The 21,042-nt window shown below is 41.1% G+C and overlaps 1 protein-coding gene across 6 annotated transcripts in view; it reads right to left on the reverse strand.

Annotated features, from left to right (window-relative positions):
- Nucleotides 1-21,042, reverse strand: part of RNF220 (ring finger protein 220) — a 204,761-nt gene that overhangs the window by 17,924 nt on the left and 165,795 nt on the right. For 4 of the 6 annotated variants that reach the window (XM_075616195.1, XM_075616194.1, XM_075616197.1 and 1 more), the window contains 6 exons: nt 19,280-19,401; nt 18,552-18,681; nt 4,744-4,840; nt 3,818-3,904; nt 3,091-3,146; nt 2,610-2,688 (listed from right to left, as the gene is read on the reverse strand). In XM_075616195.1, the coding sequence (XP_075472310.1) occupies nt 2,610-2,688; nt 3,091-3,146; nt 3,818-3,904; nt 4,744-4,840; nt 18,552-18,681; nt 19,280-19,401 (571 nt within the window). The remainder of the gene's footprint in view (nt 1-2,609; nt 2,689-3,090; nt 3,147-3,817; nt 3,905-4,743; nt 4,841-18,551; nt 18,682-19,279; nt 19,402-21,042) is intronic. The other 2 variants (XM_075616196.1, XM_075616198.1) reach the window with 1 other exon arrangement.

Below are 21,042 nucleotides of genomic sequence, written 5' to 3' on the forward strand. Positions count from 1 at the left end.
GATGTATAGACATTTCCCCCTTCTCCTCCTCCCCTTTTTATTTTTGTCTTTCTATTGAATACACAAGGTCTGAGCCTAGTTATCAATTCATTTAACAGATACACTCACACACAGATACACCTGGGGCACAGTATCCAGGCAGGCATTAACACGGAGGCAGCCACTATTTATTACAAGACAATCCAGTCTTCCAAGGAAAGCTCTGATGGTAATAAGAGGTCCCCCCGTGGGATGGACAACTCTCTCTGCTAGTGGTTACTGAGCGATTGCAAAAACATGCTAGCAGCTGTGGGGAATGAGCTGTTACCCCAACAGCAATATACAAGCAATGATAAATGTGGGGTGCAGTATCTTTAATTAAGTGGATATTAACTAAGTAACTATGATAATAGAAGTACTAATAATAAGACTGTAAGCTATTCTAGGAAAGGGTTCCCCCAACTACTAGACTTATATGAATTCTGGTCTTCTGATCCCTGTTTTATACATGCAATCTGCCGTATGAAACAGTCCATACACTTTTGCTGTAAATGTCGTGCACACTGCTGGTGCTACATAAACTACATCATCATGTAATAAAAATGGCGGGTAATATTAAGTATGTTAATCAATCTGGTGCCATGGATGGACTCTCCAGGAAAATAAAATTATGTTAAGTTGTGTATCAATTTTCTATTTTCCTGGTTGTCCCCAAGGCAGTGGTCAACAATGGGACTTGCCAAAGCAGTACCCACATAAAAAGTGGGAGGGGGGAGGGGTCCTATAAAACACACCACACGCCTTGTCACTCAAATATAATCTTTTATTTAAGTGGTGACATTGACTGTAGGACCCTCCTGCCAAAGCATGCATTTGCTGAGGCATGTATATACAAAGAACAGTACTTAATAAACGTACTAATTGACGGTCTCATTATGTGGACCCCGAGCACCGCGTTATAAGGGGTTCAGCTGTAACTACAAATAAAGTAGGTATTCTGCTCTAAAGGGCATCACAAGGAGCTAATTTTATAATTAGGTTGTATTAGGGGTGAGCTGCTTCCTTAGAATTGTCACAATCTAGTGAAGCTCATAGAAGGGAAAGTTTAACCCAGGACTAGAAATGGGCGAATTTTGGGGGCAGATTTGGTTTGCAGTGGATTGGCCGGTTCCTTTGGTCCGCGGATCAATGTAAAAAAGAGCCATGTGTAAAAAAGAGCCATGTGTAAACGGATTTGTAGAATTCAATCGCTGAATTCAGCAATCAGTTGACTGAATTTTAAGAATCCTCCAACGAGTTGCTGAATCCGTGGATTGGATTCTACAAATCCGGATTTTGGAAACCAGGGTGGGGCAGGGGGGAGGTGTTTGGGGGGGAAATGCGAGAAAATGGGGGGAAAACAGATTTGGGCGGATTCGCACATCTCTACCTAGGACCAAAGTAAATGCATAAAAGTGGCATCTTTATTGGCTTACACACCGATTGCTATTGCTAATCCAGGAGCTATGATTGTGTTCTAGTTGGAAACAATGTACAACAACTACAAATAGATCATATAAACCGCTTTCGTTACAGGGGCTCAAAGGCTGCCACTTTCCTGGGAGTAATAAATATGGATGAACTTGAAGAAGCAATCCCGCAGAAATATTAGATGGATTTCTTTACCTAATTGGAACGAGGGGGTCCTCCATAGCTGAAACATATTTTCAGCTCTGTGGGCTTCACAGTTCCCAAGCTACAGATGGCTTTCGGTGCTACCTCATGGAAAATCCAGTATGGCCACTGGTACCGTTCAACAAGAAGACGCAACCAATAATGTTGTGGATTCATATTTGCCGGTGAATCCTGCAAGATTGTGTGGCCATATTGTTCTGCCAGTGCCAGGAGGAGCACCACCATAGGTACCTTTACATACACACACCACGAACCAGGGTGTCCACGGAGTGGAAAACCACACCTTTTAGCTCCGTGTGAGCCCCTCAGTCCAAGAACGTAAAATAAATCAACTGAAGTATTTAAAAAAAAAAAAAAAAAATCATAGGCAGGATTGTTACTTTAAAGATTTCCCAATTTGGACCTTTTCTAGGAGTCTCAGAAATTTCTTTTTTTTTTTTTTTTTTTTTTGGAACTTCCTATTTTTCAAAATTAGACTTGCTAGATCGATATTACAGGGACTTGCAATTTGTGTTATGGGAACTGGTTTCTATATTTTTCACTTTAAGTTCTAGCTGGCAGACTTGCTTAAGTAATTTATCCTCCTGAATCTCACATGGCTTTATAGAGTATTGTAAAAAAAACAAAAAAAAAAAGACAAAACTTTGCAAAAAAGTTATGCACCAACAGTTGCCTGGTCACGTGACTATGCTCTGTACTGTCCAGCAATGGTCCCTTTTAATGTCTGGTAGTTTATTTTTTTTGCTTGAGGTATAAAACGGCAGCAGAATTTACACCATCACTACTGTCAACACACAGGTCACAAATGAAAAAGTACTTTGTGGCTTCTTTTCTACACCTGGTGCAGAATGTGATAACAGGACAGCCCCTGAACAGGAATTTCCAAGAGACCTTCAGTCTGCCCACAGTTAGCTTGTATCTTGTAATATAATGTATGTATGGATGTATATACTTACTTTTCAATGTCGCTATTCTTGCAGGTTTTCTGCATGGCTTCCTGCTTACTGCTCTCGCCGTTACTTGTTGAGGGCATTTCTATGATGAGAAAGCGCGACAGTTTGTATATTATTTATTCAGGGGGCATATTGCTGTAAAACTGAGCTCCCCTGCCACCTCCCCCCCCAAATAACCCACTTATTAAGAGGAAGGTACATACAAAGCAAAAAAAATATTATATATACACACACACACACACACACACACACACACACACACACACACACACACACACTTTCTAAACGTGTGGCTTATTAAGAAGTATGATACACTGATAAAGAGCTATCCTATCTCTTTCCTCACTATGTTGAATATCACTAAAGGTTATTAAACTCCCTTCAAAATGATGGTCTCTTAAGATACATTTTTGAAAGTACTGTTTATGGCTCATGGCATTAGTGACATAATTTCTATAAAGCCATGCTTGGCTTTAGCACTCACCATCACTGGCCCATTTGGAGAATTCGGCTGTTATCCTGGTGCTTGGAGGTCCACCACTGTTGAGGGGAGATTTGAAAATTACACATTTTTTGTTAAATCCGTATACAGTATATAAAAAAAAAACAACACAAGAGATGTCTTCAAAGAACTAGTTCATTATCTTTGCTAAGGAGTCCACCAGCAATTAGTGACAGAGCTAAACACCTTCGCTGCCAGAGGTGTTAAAATAATACTGAATGATGCCCAACTCCTGCGGTGCCTCATCTCATGATATCTAGAAGGCATAACAAGCACAGGACGTCGGGATGGATCTTTGAACACACAAATTAGGGTTCTTCCATGAGATTACTATACACCAAATATGGGTTTGGCACATCAATACACAGATTACAGTGCTTGATGTTTCAGTCTTGACAAACAGTAATTGGTGTATTAACACATTAAAACCCTGTGTTTTCACTATACATTTACATGCTGCCTATATATAGTTCTTTAAAAAAACAAACACACAATGGAATGGAAAGCAGTACCACAGCTGCAGGCAACTTGGCACATTCTATCAGGGAGCCCCATTCTTGACCGAAGAGACAGAAATCCGAACTGTGCTAAAGCTGTTCAACGGTAAGATTGCCAACTCTTATGTTTTTACCATGCCGGTAACATACTACACTTTTGCCAGTTGTTTTCTATTTTTGAGTTCTAAAATAGATATTGAATTTGCATTTACTTTAACACAGCTCCCCGGAGGGCTTCTCTTTCTTTGGCTTCACCTGGCTCCTCACCAGTGCAAGGGATAATGTCTGCTTCTGTATACCTAGGTACAACATGCTTAAGGAAAACATTTATATATGTATATATATTAAAAAAGTAAATTAAAAACAAAAAAAGAGAAGAAGGTCTGACAACATCTGGTCTCATCTCCTGCACAACTGTTACTGTACAAAATAGAATGGTAATTAGTATCGCTTCCTTTACATGCCAAAATATCACTATACGGCAGTGTTTCCCAACTCCAGCCCTCAGGTAACTCCAACAGGTCAGGTCTTAAGGATACCCCTGCTCCAGCACAGGTGGGTCAATCAGCGGCACAGTCAAAATGACTGAGCCACCTGTGCTTGAGCAGGGATATTGTTAAGACTTGACCTGTTAGGGTTCCCTGAGGGTTGGAGTTGGGAAAATCTGCTATAAGGCAATGCCTGCAAATATCAACTTCACAAATGCTTTTTAAGTTGGCGGCTGCCGTGAGGGACGCCCTGGGATACAAATTGTTGCCTCTCTGGGTGGGGAAATCCATTGCTCCTTGATCAAAAGTGAAATCTTACTCAATATAGGGTATCCGTCACAAACTAATTAGTCTGCACATATTCCGATTATATGGAGGCAAGTCATCCATCAGCAAAGCGGGTTTTATACCAAGTGTTTTATATAGACAACCATAGTAAGTGGACAATTAACCCCTTCACTGCAGGTTGGGCCTCATAATATGTGGTCAGCCCTTTCTGCAAAGAAGAGGAGGGAGACGGCAAGTTACCAGCTGACTATTATTAGCCACTTGTTCTTCTATTATAGGATATAACAACACACACAGGATTTCAGGAAGCATTGCAAATGTGCACACAGGCTTCTGGTTGATTCCCATTGGTAAAAGGATACTGTGCCTTGCCATATTCTAAAGTGTCGTCACCATCAACGTCCAGATCCGCGTCACTATCATGATTCTCTTTGCTGCTACACATAACAAATCCAGATCCTGCGTGGAAAGAAGTTTATATAAAGCATTAGGGAGCTTGCAGTTCTACAATATACATTAAAAAATGTGTTTGGGGGGGGAGCGGGGGCCGGGGGCGTGCAGATAGCACCTCCTCAACCAATTATTCCATTACTTTTGCTGTAAGAAAGTCATCCAGGAGATAGAGACCGCTTGAAATATAAATGATATAAATATCAGATGCTACGCAACTTCTGCAGTGCGCCAATATGTTGTTGCATGAGCCTGCTATGAACTTCAAACCTGAGCTGCCACTCTGGAAAAATGAACAAACAATACAGTAATCTCATTTTCTCAGTAGTGGATCTCATTTAAAAAGCTTGCAGTAAGATCTTTTAAATAAAAAATAAAAAAAAAATGCCCCACTTTAATTCACTAGCTGTAAGCAAAATAAAATGAGCTGTCTGACGCGACACCGCTTCTCACGGAAGTCAAGGTAAAAGGCGTTTTCGTTCCGAGTGTTCTGCCAGTGTTACATATTTGGTGACAGTTTAAATGCGGGTCCCCGTGGAGGATGACCCGTCTTTGGTGCCCTGACTTCCTGCTGTCGCCCCTGTATGTGAGCCAGGGAAAACGTTGAGCAGCTGTTCAAATATTTGACGTCTGAAAACGCTTGACTCTGGCTGTTCATCTGTTGCCATTCCAGTTAGTATTGTGTGTGTGTGGTTGTTAAGAATAACTGATTCTGCGCTGAAAATGCATGATAGCACAGTTGGTCACACCTGCTTGTTTACACTGCACAGAACATCACCCGCCCTGCGCCTTCCATTCCCATTTAGGGACATGTGGTAGGAATCTTGTGTGGGATGCCAGAGAGCTGGAAACAGAGTTAGCTGATCATTTCCCCTGACAACGAGAGCCAATAGCCACCGTGACCTTTTTAAAAGTCTGCAAGCAACCTTGTTACACATATAAGACACGTGTATGGGATGATCATTTTGACCTGCATGTGAAGGTTTGAAGGTCAGAAACTGATCCACCCGTCAGAAGGAAATGGTACCAGCTGTTCTGAAGGACGCAGGTTTAATGCCCAAGATGTTCTACCAGATTCTATTCTTTATGGTTGTACAACCTACCCATTCTGGTTGAATAAGGAACCATTTTATTATTATTGTTACCAAGGTACAATAAGTGAAAAAAAACTTATGTAAAACATAACAAATAAAATATTAAGCTATGGATTATGTTTTCAGTGTTTATTTAATGTATGTTTTTATATTTTTCCATATGCAAATATATGATTATTCCATATATTTGATAGTGTTTAAATATAGAATAAAAAAATAACATAACAGTATAAATCGGTGTTTAGCTTTCTCCATTTTTGAACACACATAGTAATGGGGGGTCAGGGGTCGGTGTGCTTGGGCAAGGGGTTCAAGTCCCAGGAGGGTGGGGGGGAAGCCTTATGCATATGGCGTGGGAAGCGCACCACGTGAGGATACTCACCCAATGAAAATCATTGGCGGCTACATTTTAAATCATTCTTAATTTTCCAGTCTATTGGTTTTAACCGAACACCCCCAGTGATTGGTCGGTGGTAAGTTATCGGGTTTTGTCGGTTAAAAAACGAAATCCTTAATTATAGGTAAGGCAGCTCAAATGCACAGCAGCTTCTATTATTTACACAAAACAAAAAAGTACTAATAAATACTTCCTAATAAAACTACTCTTCTGTAGCCTCAAGGGTGTCTGCCTAACACAGCCAAGGGATTCTGTCGAGGGATTGGCATTTCTTGTAATTAGGTAGTAGTGCCTCATGTCTTGGGTGCCTGAAATAATTATTTTTCTTCTCCATGTGATACTTCTGCTAATAAACAACCTAACACTTCCCCCTCCCCTTTTACACTTTAATCAAGGCTGCACCTTTAAGCTTGTAGACAAAATACACAGAAGGTGAAGGAGCAGGGGGGCTGAGGGGGAGCGGTGGAAAGACGAAGTGATTAAGGTGGAAAAAAAAACAAAGTTACAACCCTGTCTCCCATTCCCATCGCTCTCTCAGTCAGGTGCTCTGACAAGCAATTCCAGCATCAGGGGTGAGTGGCACCTCTATAAACCTTCTGACAGTTTGGGAGACAAACTCTCCCATCAATCAGACTGCACCTTTCAAGATCACTTACACACACAGCCCGTTGACTGCTGTTTACACACAGTGGGACTGCTGCTGGCCTTTGCCGATTCGGAAATAAAGTCACTACTCAACGTTATAGCGCAGAGATCAACTGCAGTCATAGGAACACCCATCTCTGCAAATCAAGTCATCCTCCAATACTTGCGGACATGCCAAGTTATGAAGAAAGAAAGTGTGTGGTGGTAAAAAGTACAGTTTGGAATATTACATGATAAAAGGAAACTGTAAAGCTGTGGATCAAACAATGTCACACACAATTTAAAATATAGACACCAGATGATAAATAGGTTTGTGTCCGACTGCTTAGTTCCATTACACGTAACTAGAGCTGAAGTCTTCCAGGTAGCAGGACGAAAGTTTAGCCATTTTCTTATATCCGTGGAGAAGCCTAAGCACACGTCTAGAGCGGCTCCTCTGCGGTGCATTATGTTTGATATAAGGCAGGGGAGACATCCATGCCACCAGCAACCTTTTCGGTTTTATTGGGAAATTTAAGCGTGCTTGTTCGCACTCTACAAAGTGACTATTTTGTCACCACTTTAAATAAAAATTAAAACTAGCGCTCAAAAAGGATAAATTGGAATAAAGATGCTAACTTTGGCACAGAGTAATTTATAAATAATAGTCTTGAAGGTGCAGTCTGATGTAGCAGGGCACACTTTTTTGGTTATTGCTATATAGCTTTCGCTCATGATCTTATTTCCTCTATGATCGTTTTTATTCAATATCTTAGATGTGATAACTGGGTTGCAGTAGTAATTCCTGTGTACATTCTCTTCCTTAATAATTGTTGTTGTGCTATTAGCAGTAAGGCTCTCAACAAAATTAGCAAGGCTATTAAACATATCTGACACAGGTTTAAAACTGTGACGATGTTACATGGCAGACCGCCTTTTTAAAATTCTAATATTGATAAGTGGAACAAAATGAGGGTCTCTGAAATCCCAATTTGTAAAACCTCACCTGCTGCTTCAGCCTGAGCAGTACCTATCAGCTAGTGGGTGGGGTGGGGGAGGAAGAGGAAAGGGTAGGGATGCTGGCTTTACTGCAAAGCACTCCACAGATCTGGACCAATAAGTAGTGCTGACAGGAGGGGAGTAAGAGGAATTTAGCAACTTGGGTAATCAAACCCAAGCTTTACAGCGAAAGAGGAAACTTCATTGCACATAAGAATGAAGCAGAAGGGCTGGTGAGCAGCTGAAAGCCATACCCGAAATCCCAAACACACAGAGCACACAGCAGGCCCCCTCAGTGCCTCTTTCAATAATTAATGACATGCCGAGAGCTTTCTGGTTTTTAAGGGGAGAAGTGAAAATATGCAAGTGTTGAAATGCTTAATATCATTATGGGGGAAAAAACACAGCTCTTTAACCCCAAACTAGATTTTTTTATGACCCTGTCAGTAGAATGAAAATCACTGTTAATTTAATCAATTAATCAGCATATTGATTCAAAAACCAGAGCTGGCGGTTAGCCATGTGCAGTGGCTCTCCTGCACCTGCAGTCAGCTTTATGACTTTCAGGCAGCAGGCTATCCAGGAAAGAAGGAAGGAGTGCAACAAAAAAAATACAATACAGGAAAAGAAGAGAAAATATATATTTTTCCACAGCCTTTCTTTTATGCTCCGATCAGATAAAGATGCTTTCACATCCCTGCGAATGCATCTCACCTTTTGGTCTTGAGACATGCGGTTTTCAGACATTTTCTAGCCAGACTGGGAGTGCTGCAATTAATATTCCAGAAGACAGTGCAACTTAGTAACTTAACACAATGCAGTCGAGTAGCTGTTACTGAGGTATTGACCACAAAGCTACGCCTCTATATGGTAAGTGGTAGAGTGTGAAGAATCACTGGGATCTGAAGAACAATACCCACATACAAGCAACATTCTTCCTGGGACTCGAATACAGTTCTACCAGCTTGGACCGGTAACTCTTAGGGATAGATAATTATTGTATGGGAGGAGTGAGTAAATACACTGACTGGCACTGACTTTGAAGCAGGGGAACCTGGTTCAATTCCCAGTGTCAGCTCCTTGTGACCTTGGGCAAGTCACTTTATCTCCCTGTGCCTCAGGCACCAAAAACATACATTATAAGCTCCACAGGGCAGGGACCTGTGCCTGCAAAATGTCTCTGTAAACCGCTACGTAAAACTAGCAGCGCTATACAAGAACATGCTATTATTATTATTCGGTCCAGAGATGGATAGATATTTGAGAACTTCTCTTTGCTAAAAAAAAAAAAGGTCCTGGAATGCATTGCAGACCAATACTTTGTCATGATATGGCAATATTAAAGTGGTATGATGACCGTTTCTAAGAATTATCTGCTGTTACAGTTACGGCAATTATACAACAAGTGCTCAAACTTGACATCCCAGGAAGATGTCTTATGCTAAGGATGAGCTGTGATTAGCGCTACGACTGCTCCCTGAACAGTTGACAACGCAATTATACTATGAAGAGAGGGAGTTACTGTGTGTCAGACACAGTTAGTCATTGTCTGGACAGTCTGATAAGGCGTTAAACTTATTGAAAGAGGCATCCACAGTTATACATTCTGGGGTGCCTTGGTCCCACCTTATATTCAACTCCTAGAACATATGAGCTGCAATGAGCTGGAGGAGCTTCCTGCCACAAAGGGGTCTTCTCAAATGGGACGCCCGAGTTATTATGATCTTTTATTTGTATGGCGATAACATTTTCCGCAGCGCCATACAATGTGGGAGGAAAGACACCTTTGTATGACAAAATAATACGTTTATGTCAAAACAGAACAGGAAGGAGGTCCCTGGCCAAAAGATCTTACAATCTAGAAGTCAAGAAAGACTATAGAAATATTCATCCCCATTAGTTTGTTAAAGCAGCCCCATTGTAAAAATTATGTAGGAAGAAATTAACACAAAACAAGTCTAACACATATATATATATATATATATATATATATATATATATACACATATATACACATATATATATATACATACATACACACACACACACATACATATACATATCTCAAATGGAAAAATTACTGTATGCTCATTTGCATGTCTTAGACAGGTCTGCAACCCCGCCCTTCACCATTATCACCCAGCACCCCCACTGCTGCAAGGGATTCTGGGAAATGACATGCAAATGAGCACAGTGCCACCTTTTGCTTCAAAACCATTTTTAACATGTTTCCCTATAGGCTTAAGCTTGCTGTATGGTCACATCTTTGAGCACAGCCAGGGTTAAGATGCATAGCCAGTAAACCCACCCACAGACAGCCGTTTCGACCTAGATGGGTCTCATCAGTGTGGGGTTGGTTATACCGGCTATGCAAAAATGAAGCAATCAGGATCGGGTTTACCATACTTAGTTAAGTTATGGTGGGAAAAAAAAGTGACAAAAACCCTCCACTGCAAAGCATATAGCAAATGGAAATAAATATATAAATATATAATACACACACACACACACACACACACACACACACACACACACACACACACACTTTTTTTTTTAAACTCCTGCTCTTCGGAGGGGCTTTCAACAGGGGGGCTAAAACCTGCAAGGAATAAAATCAAAAACTAAAATGTCTTCCTTCCAAGAGGTAAAAGTCCAGGCTCAGTTACCTCATTTAACGCAAAATCTACTTAGCCGGGAAATGCCCTGCCTGGTTTATTTGGAAGCATGGCTGGTAATAAGGTTTACTTAGTCATTCGTTTCACTGATTCTCAATGCTGGAGAGATGCTTTCCATTACACTGGGCAGTCCTTGGGGAAATTTGCTCCCTTGCAGCTCATGTACCGGACCCATCACTGCTGGCAGGTTTTATACAGATTTCCGCTGCTTTAATTAAAAGTCACATAGCTGCACGGCCAATCAGCTCAGAGATGGGTGGATAAAAACCTGCCAGACTTATTTACAAAGAAACAGAGGCAAAACAATGTAGAAGGGATTTAAAAAATAAATGGGGATATCGGAAGCAAAATGTCAAATCAAAATTTATATTGATTTGGATTATATTTTTAAACACAAAAGATAATGTAAACTACTAAATATGAAAGGGCTAATAGTGATATAAATGGAAACAGCAGTCAGTCCAACATTATTAAGCAGAAACAAAACCCAACTTTCTTTGAGATGAACCGAAGAATCGTCAAACGCCTACTATCTTGCTGTCTTTTGGTTTAGATCATGTGACCAAAGGTTTTTTGCTTTTTATTTGTATTTTTATTTCTGGGGGGAAAAAAGAACAAAAAAAACCCCAAGAGGGTTAAGGTCTCATTCAACAATTATTTAAATGTTGTTTGAACAGAAGATAAAAAGTAAAGGAAACCTGGATTTGAAGCGCAGATCATATACTGTACATTAAATGACAGCGCTACATTTCGGGCTGAATGGATGACGTGAAGTCAAGCTTTTCAAATCACTTTGCACTACAGCAGGAGTGGCCAACTCCAGTCCAAAAGGGCCACCAACAGGTCCGGTTTTAATGATATTCCTTCTTCAGCATACCGTAGGTGGCTCAGTCGTTGATTGAGCCACCTGTGCTGAAGCAAAAAACAGAAAATAGGAAATTCTGCTTCATTTTTGGGGTTTCACCTTTTATAGCGAGCAGGCCAGTCAAAGGTGGGAGATAAAAGGCAATACATGGGGAGTATGGAAACTAAAAAAGTGCACCGATAAACATGAAGATTCAAGAGTATCACTTTTTTTTTTTTTAATATAACTTTGATTTTATTGGGTTATACATTACAAACATGGTAACACAATCCATAAGCCAAAGCGTATACACTCTATGGTGTAGAATTCAAAGAACAATAAGACTCACATGACTGGCAGGACGTGGAAACGGGACGTCATGGTACTGGGGGGGGGGGGGCTGGAAGGGTGGGCGGCTGGTCCTCTTTGCTCTTCTCCTGAATTTGGCCTCCTGCTGTATTTCCTTAAGTGCCGGCTCTAATCAGTGTGGTGTCATCCTCGCTCCAGTCTCCCTGACTGTACTGTCACTATGTGGTCGTGGACCCTGCTGGTTACTGGAGAACGCATTTCTTTCTATCACTGCAAAATTGTGGTGACGTCTACCCCCGGGATGTCTGCCAGGGCCAACCAAGGCGACCAGACTTTTAGAAAATTAGGGCCGGAGTCGTTGACCAAACTCGTCAATTGCTCCATCCGGCACACATGCCAAATCCTGTTCCTGATTTTGGGGATAATTGGTAAATCCGCTTGTTTCCACAATGCTGCGATCTCGCACCTGGTGGCGGTTGCAAAATGTGCTATCAATTTATGTGTTGCGTTCGACAGTCCCCGAACCCGTCTGCCCAGCAAGAACATTCACAGGTCCAGGGGGATCTCTAAGCCGAGCATCCTCTGCAACCATTCTCTAATTTCTTCCCAAATCGGGACCACCTTCGTGCACGACCACAGCATGTGACGCAAGTAAGCTCTTTCCCCGCACTGTTTGGGACATAGCGGGGAATAACCTCTGACAAATTTAGATAATTTAATTTTACCAACGCATCAGGACTTTATATGCGTTCTCCATCACTTTTTTTTAATCAACACAAAAACTGATTTTTATGTATCCGTTTAAAATAAATAAATAAATAAATAAAAATTAAAACCCGGAACAAGATACGCCGATTACAAAAACGAAATCTAAAATAAACACAGAAAAACGTAATACATCTGTATATTTGGATTAATAAACACAATCATCCTTTTTAGCCAATAAGGAAAATGTTTACATGTGAATTCTCTGCCTGAACTGTGCATCAGGCCTCGGGCTCAGAGAAAAAACAAGACAATCTAAGAGGATTTTACAAAATAAAGACATTGAGGGACCTTTTTTATTTGCCTAATCTGCTTGCTAGACCTGTAGAAGAAGTCGGGAGACTGACAGAACCTGGCTGCAGATTTCTACAGCCTTTGCTTGCCCTTACAACACAAATTTGAGTGTGTGTACTGATTGGGTTTGACACAAGTTCTTCAGTAAAGAGAGCAACATGGGGTGGATTTTGAACGTCAGAGGAGCTTAGGTTTCTCCATGCTCCACTGGCATGTCCTGGGATATACACATACTGCATATAAGAAGGTGGGGACAAGGTCACATGAATATCAAAACTCATCTGAAAACAGCATTTTAAATATCCTGGATTATTATGTTGCCATTTAAACTCCCGTTAACATCTTTGACAACACAGGCATTTACACTTCAGCCATATTCTTCTTTAGACACGCAAAGCTGTAAGCAATTTCCCCATCCTACTTTTTCTTCCAGAATTGAAGGTACTACTTACTGGTCCTGCATTACAACAGAAAGGAAACCAGGCCGGCTCTTCCCTTACTTATCTATGGCTGCTAGCAGCAAGCAGAGGAACGAAGTGACCCTATAGATTTTTAGGAACCTGTTCCCAACCCCTTTGTGCTGGAGAAGAACAGCGATTTCGCTCCTATCAGTCAGTGAGGGATGCCATGTAAATGGTACTTGCTGCTTTACTTGGATTCCGTCTCTCTCCCCCTGTCTCTCTTTGAAGCCAACTGGACAGCTTCCTCAAGCTGGCGTTATCACTCCCTCTAACCACTCTTGGCAGGCAATCTAATTCCCCCTGAAAAGGTCACCGCCATTTTAACTGCCTTTCAATCACATTAAGCACGCTGCCGCTCGTGCTCAGAGCCATGCGCCTGGAGCTCTCCTGGCTGAGGTGCGATCAATAGACTGACATACTGCTCCGTCTGTGCTCCTGTCTCCTCCACCCTGAGCTGCTCCCTCCAACTTTGAAACGGCATCATTTATTTATAAAGTGATAACCTATTCCATACCTCTGTACAATGGGGATGTGAAAGAATGTTTGGGGGGGACACCCTGAAACTGATGTAATATGAAGCAAAGGTAGATGTCCCATGGGGTCCAAAAACAGAGCGCAGCATCAAAAAGTGGGGCCACAGACCAGAGAAAACATTAAAAATGATTTATTAAATGACAAGTGAGGGGTACAGGGTAACTGACGCGTTTCGGGACCGGGTTCCTTTGTCAAAGAGTTAATAGGCATCTGTGCACACTCCCTATTAACTGTTTGACAAAGGGACCCGGTCCCGAAACGCGTCAGAGTTACCCTGTACCCCTCACTTGTCATTTTATAAATCGTTTTTAATGTTTTCTCTGGTCTGTGGCCCCACTTTTTGATGCTGCTGTGCTCTGTTTTTGGACCCCATGGGACATCTACCTTAACTACTTTGCTGGCGTGAGGCACGCACCACCCAGGGATGAGCAGCTGTATTGTGAGTACTTACCTGTTAACTCCAAGGGTCATGTTATTCATGCAGGTTGTTTTATTGGGAGCGTGGGCATGACCATTATGGTATATATATAGGTCTGTCACCACCTCATAGACACTGTTGCATCGTTTTATTGACAGAGTTTAATGGTTACAGGTGTATAACAAGTCTCACATAGCTCTTATCATAGCTCATTCCCTAATGGGTGTTTTCTTCTTTTTATGAACATTTACACACTGATGCTTTGGTGTAATTGAGCCCTGATTCTGGGACTGGTTCCCTCTAACCCTATATGTAATATGAAGCAATGCTGAGTAAGTTAAACACTTCTAACAAACGGCAAAGATTATTTTGCTTAGAGAAGAGCCGCATAACGCCCAATCTCTTCCAAATACCAAATGAGAATCTGCCCCTTATGGAACCGATATAGTCAATAACAAAAAAGTCAGAGGGCGGAGTGTGACCCAATAGGCAAAGTTTTCCGTATGTTATATCTTTTGCTCTGTAAAGCAGCTCTTTTTATACATGAATTGTACAAATATCCTGCAATAAACTAAACTGACTCGGGCCACAGAGGGTTTTTCAACCTTGGCACATTACATTATTATTTATGAACATTTGTTCAACCCTTCCAATTTAACACAGTTGAAGTTACATACTGCTACAGAACAGAAATATAACCATATCCAGCACAACACCATGTAGCTGTCCAAAGGGCCTTTCAGACATAATTTTGCACAAAAGGGTTAAAAATAAGCTTCTCAGCTGAAGCCACCATCAATATCATTGCAAAGCTTATCTGTACTCTCCCCCTGCGGTGACTGCAGCAAGCGCCCCACGGCCCCTTGCATGTGTGTTCTGCACATCGATCTGTGTGTTAGACACCGTTTTAAGTCTGCTTCGCTTTTAACAGTGTTAAGCTGTTAAAGGGATGACAACCTCTTCTGTCGGTGTACAGATGATACTATTGGTTTCAGATCAACAATGCTGCTTTTCCTCTACCAGGACAAACAAAGAAAGCAGCTCCTCTGAAACTGCACTGGCTCAATAATCAGGACACTATGTAGTATAATGGCGTTTTGCCCTTTAATGTGCGAAACGCCAGAAAATCTGTTGTTTACAACTCTTATATTAAATAATAACATTATTTCAAGTTCAAAGGCTACGATAGACTTTGCTTTATCATGGACAAAACTTAACTTATTTTGTGCCGTTCCTTATGTAGTACAATGACTGTACTTTAACTTATCTACTGCAGGGTACATGACAGTCATGTCACATGAAGTGCTACCCCGCTTCAGCATTTTATTTAATGCAACAAGTGTGGAAAACCCAGGTTTTGGGATGTCTGCAACGAAACTGAAAACATTCTAAAACATAGTGTATGGCAAATTGATTTTGGTTCATGGAAAACAGGATCACATCTCTTCCAAACCTAGCCCTTCGCTTAAAGTTCGACATGTGCCCATTATAGGCCACTTGGCTAAAAATCTCGAGTGAACTGCAAGGGACAACATTCTGGGTCTTCAGTTCACAGATCAAGTAGGTTCTTCCTACTGTCAAAATGACTGATAATATCTAATTGAACACTATTTATGGCCTATTCAATACAACATTTTGCTGTGCAATATCCCCTGGCATTTAAGGGTTCTATCTCTCTGTTCCGCCTGCCAAGCACACGACTGGGATGCTGCACTGAAAGTTTGTTATGTGCGGTTATCCCAGGAAACTGCTTCTTCTTGTAAACAATCAACTTCGCAGAAGATTGCTCCAGTGAGAAGGGGACCACCCCGAGGGACATAGAAAAATTGCATTTGGATGATGCATAAATACAAACTTCCTCTTCTCTTGCTAGCTCCTTTCAAATATATAAATTAATCTTTTTTTTTAGTTTGCAAGTATTGATGGAGCAAAGCAACAAGAAAAATGAGTTTGTCCCAGTCCCCAATTACTGGTTCTAATGGCAAAATAAAAGCCTCTGTGTGGCGACCTAGGGACATATTTCAGGCACAGTGACTACATATTACCCCCATCTTGATATCTGTGCCTTGTATAGATGGAATAAAATGCTTTTCTGGACTATATTTGTAATGATCACTACGGTGTACTACTACACATACTTGTAAAGCATTACACGTGCACTCAACAGAATAAAGCAGGAATACTTGCGGGTGCTAAAACTCTCTGGCGTAACCCAGTAATATGAACAGAAAGAAAAGGAATTTTCAAGCGGTTTGCGGTTTATTCAACTTAACCAAGGTTTCCGGTCGGCGTAGTGGACCTCGTTCACCTTTGGGATGCTACTTTACCCTCTCTTCATCTAACTGCACATACAACTTAGTCACTGGGTTGACAGTCAGGCTCAACTTTCTGCTCATCCCAAAAGTATTTTACTCATGTCTCCCCAGTATGGGTACCTTATGTACGTAGGGACAAGCAAGCAGAGAAAGGGACTTAATGACATTAAACATGGATTCCTAAGAGTAGGAAGGAGGGACTGGAGAGACATTTTGTACTCTCCCCACCCCCTAGGAAATAGTGATGAACATTGTAAAATTCAAATAGGCCACAGAAAGAATGTGAAAGCTATACAAGCGAATATCACACACCATTCCCAAAAAGATCTTTATTCTGAAACCCCAGGTGTCAGATAGCTGGACTTCTGGGCGAGTTCTGCTTTAATGCTACCAATTACTGCAGAGTAGCAGAATAGGTGGCACAGCCTCTTTACGGGATGAATGATTTCTAAGAAGGAGCTGGAAGTGCCCAGGCTGGGGTTCACAGCAAAGCAAGTTGCCCTCCACACAATTTACACTGCTCAGTTCCTCACATAGAATCTAAACAGCAAGGTACCATTTAGCATCATCTGCTATTTCAGGCCAAAGGCCCAATGGTGACACAGAATATGGGTCTCAGCTAAAATTGCATCCACCAACAGAGCTCACGGGAGGTCAGACTTTGCCATAACTCACTCCCTGCGCTGGAACGGATTCATCTGACAGTAGGAAGGGTAAGAAGGAGAAAGGAAGAGAAAAAAAATAATAAAATGCATTTGTCTTCGTGCCCCAGGGGCTTGAAACTCTGGAGATGTACAGCAGGTTGCTGGTAACTCATTTATCAACCTCTTTACAAGGGATAGAGTGATACATGCATAAACGGACCTTTAATATTTTATGCAGGTGCTGAGAAGACTTAGCTATCACCTTCCACACCTCGCCAGAGGCAGACGGCAATTCTGGGCCTTCAAAAGAGCTCTCATTCTCCATTTCAAATTTTTATATTGCTATTAAAAATGTATATACAGAGAACCAACGTATAAAAAGGCAACGTTTCTGCAAACACCGATTTTTAAAATGAATCAAAAATATACAAATGATAAGTTGAAACCATCATCTACTTGCATGTATACATTTATTTTCTTACACTAGTTTATAATGAATACAATAAGCTCACATTCTTTACGACACTTAAGGAATAAGTTCCCTAAATACTAACCAGAGAAATTACCAACGTTTCATCCCACTCCAGTGTAAACAAAATGGTGGTTTAAATCTCCCATTTCACAAGGGCCAATAGGAAACTGCGAGGTCACCCGTTGCGGCTTCCTATTTGACAGCCATTTCAATCCCAGAGCGAAATCAAGAATTTATACTGCTACCTACACCTGTAAGTATCTCGGGAACCAGTGTGACCCCGGAGCTGAAAATGGTGTAGTGTAGCTCCGGAGATCAACTCATTTCCATCGTGTAAAAAACTGCTTCAATGTCACTGTCATGACATTTCTGTGGTGCCAGAAAACTTTTGATAGTTTAGTTCCAAGGACAAAAGTGAACCAAGGAAAATGGCATGGTACACAACTGCTTTGGACGGCTTTTACAATATGTATCTAATATTGCAGTCCTCCAAGCTCTATTCTTTGTTTGCAAAGTCATTATTAAAGATGTGCGAAACAGTCACAACTGTATTCACACTCTTTTGGTGATTTTTTTAAATAATGTTGCTGTTTTGCGATATGTACCGACATGCTTCACGGAACTAATTTCAGGGTCTGGACCAATGTGTGAATTTTCACGTAATGAAGAAACGCATGCACATTTTTGTTGCGAGAAACCATGGTTCACAAAATGCTGCAAAAATGTTGCACAGCTCTAGTGTATGTGTGTACGTGTATGTGTACACACACGTACACACACGTACACACACACACCTGCCTCTTTAATTGCTTAACATCTATACCCAATTAGACTGCAATTCCCTCTCACTAAGAGACAATGATGAATTTACATACCCCGGAAGCCGCCTTCCAGAAGAGTTGTAGCTCGTACCCGTTTCTGTCCACACCACTCGTATTCCTCAAACCGGTTCCCATTCTCATTTTCAATATCTACAGAGTCTTCCTCATTCATACAGGTTTCCCTCTGTAAAGTGGCAAAAGAAGGGATTGAGACGATCAGGCAAAGCACAATTCTCTAGGGACGGACAATAAAACAGAAACGTACAAGTACGCACAGGCAAAACATTTTACATACTAGTCTCTAATAAAACCCATTGTCCAAAGTCTAAACACCATTCATTTTGTTATGGCAGAGGAATAATTAGTTATGGTTTAGGAAATAAAAGGCATAAAAAGGGAGTAAACACTGAAGGGTCTACGTGAAAACAGCTGCACAAAAGATCTTCCCTAGGAGGACACCTAATATGAAATGAAGGGTCCACCAATGGCGGCAGTTAACAGGTATATAAATATATCTTGGCCGACTAGTGCTAACACTTTGTGAGAACGTCAATTCTACCATCTTCAAACTAAGCCCAGTTTCATTGATTTAGTCCCAGTTGATGTGCAGAATTCAAATAAGAGACTAGTATCAAAAGGATTTAGCCAGATCCCACATATTGAAGACACAGAAGCAGAAAATCCCAGTGAAGATCTCAGCTCGAGTGTTAGCGCGTAGAGATGAGAGACAGGGAAGTGACAGAAGACATAGGGTGGCAAGAAAAGCCTCCCTGCTCCTCTACCTTAGCAAGACACAGTTCCACATGTCTACTCATCTCCTCCTCCGATCCAGACAGAGGCCGACTGCAGAGTGGACATACCTGCCCCTCGTCTTGCTTCCTTCGTTTCATTTTTCCGATCCGAGCTGCATGTGGAAAGAACACAAACCAAGTGGTATAAAAAGAGAAAAGGGGCATACAACACAATACTAATAAATAACTAAATATTGAAACCGGTTGAAATAGGGTGAACGAAAATAACAGCCTTTCCCATAAAGTCCTACGGTAATAATCAACAGTATGAATTCCCAGCACTCCCAAAGTATTGAAGATAGCCAATTTTGTGAAAAAAAGTAAGTATATTTTTATATCACTGAAAATGAATAAATAATACCACATAAATCATTACAAAACATTGTCAATAACGATCCAAAAAAGCATTCAATAAGAGTTCCTAACCATTGTTGAAATAACTCTAGAAAAAGGGTGAAAAAGAAATGGAGGTACTAAGAGTCACACAGAATAGGTATCTCTCTATATTTTTAAACACAAGTGCAAGGAAAATGGAAATGCAACAAACTAACCCCGATAAGAATATTTGGTCAGTAACCTATAGTCAATATAGTGTGAGCTCTTGGGTATATCGGCTATGGATAGATGCACAAGAGGTAACAAAAACTAAAATACTTTACCGTCATTCAAGACACCCTCCTTCTAAAAGAAAATCTCCGTCAACACTCTACCACTGAGATAATTTCAGGACAGCTGAAAATACTTCAAAACTTACCTGCAGCCGGCGACTGAGAGTGAAGAAGACCGGTGAGGAAGACCGCAGCGGCAGATGTCCTTGTTAAGCCAGCGGGAGCAGCAGAAACACAGCACACAGCTGATGCTGGTGGGAGCCGGAGAACCATGTGACCGGAGCATGAGCGTTCCTATTGGACAGCTGAGCTGTGTGCTGTGTTCCTGCTGCTCCCGTCGGCTTAACAAGGACATCTGCCGCTGTCACCTCCACCAGGACACCTGCTGCTGCTCCCGATGTCACTGCAGTCCTCCTAACGCTCTACAGTGGTCTTCCTTACCCTGCAGTTAAGTGCTGTCCAGGTAACCGGCCGGCCAAAATTATTCATTAATTTCCCGAAATTGTAGGACCCGGTACAACACTATTTTATGTGCTTTCATATCATTTAGTAGCTTGTTTAAATCAAAAAGTTTGTCCTTGTTAATACCCACAGTGAAGGGTTTATGCAGTTACATACTCCTCTACAAGGGAAGCACCACAAAATCCTTTGGTTTATGGGAACAGACCAGAAGAATGGTCTATTTTTGGCTCGAAAACATTTTGCTCCCCATACGTGTTAGAGAGAATAATGCTTTCTGTTTTTTGTTTGCATGTTTATTTGAGCTTCAATGATTGAGAAGTATTTGACTTATTATTACCTCGTGCCTCTATCTATAGCCAATATACCCAAGAGCTCACACTATATTGACTATGGGTTACTGACCAAAAATACTCTTATCAGTGTTAGTTTGGTGCATTTCCAGATTCTTTTTCTTGTGTATACAGATATACCTGCTCTGTGTGACTCTCTCTCTCTTAATTATTTCTCTCCCTTTTTCTAGAGTTCTTTCAGCATTGGTTAGAAACTCTTATTGAACATTAAAAAAATGTTTGGATAATTATTGACAATGTTATGTAATGATTTATGTGACATTATTTATTCATTTGCATGGATATCAAAATATACTTACTTTTTCACAAAATTGACTTTATCTTCAATACTTTG

The sequence above is a fragment of the Ascaphus truei genome, chromosome 10, assembly GCF_040206685.1.
Source record: "Ascaphus truei isolate aAscTru1 chromosome 10, aAscTru1.hap1, whole genome shotgun sequence".
In the NCBI taxonomy this organism is placed as follows: domain Eukaryota; kingdom Metazoa; phylum Chordata; class Amphibia; order Anura; family Ascaphidae; genus Ascaphus; species Ascaphus truei.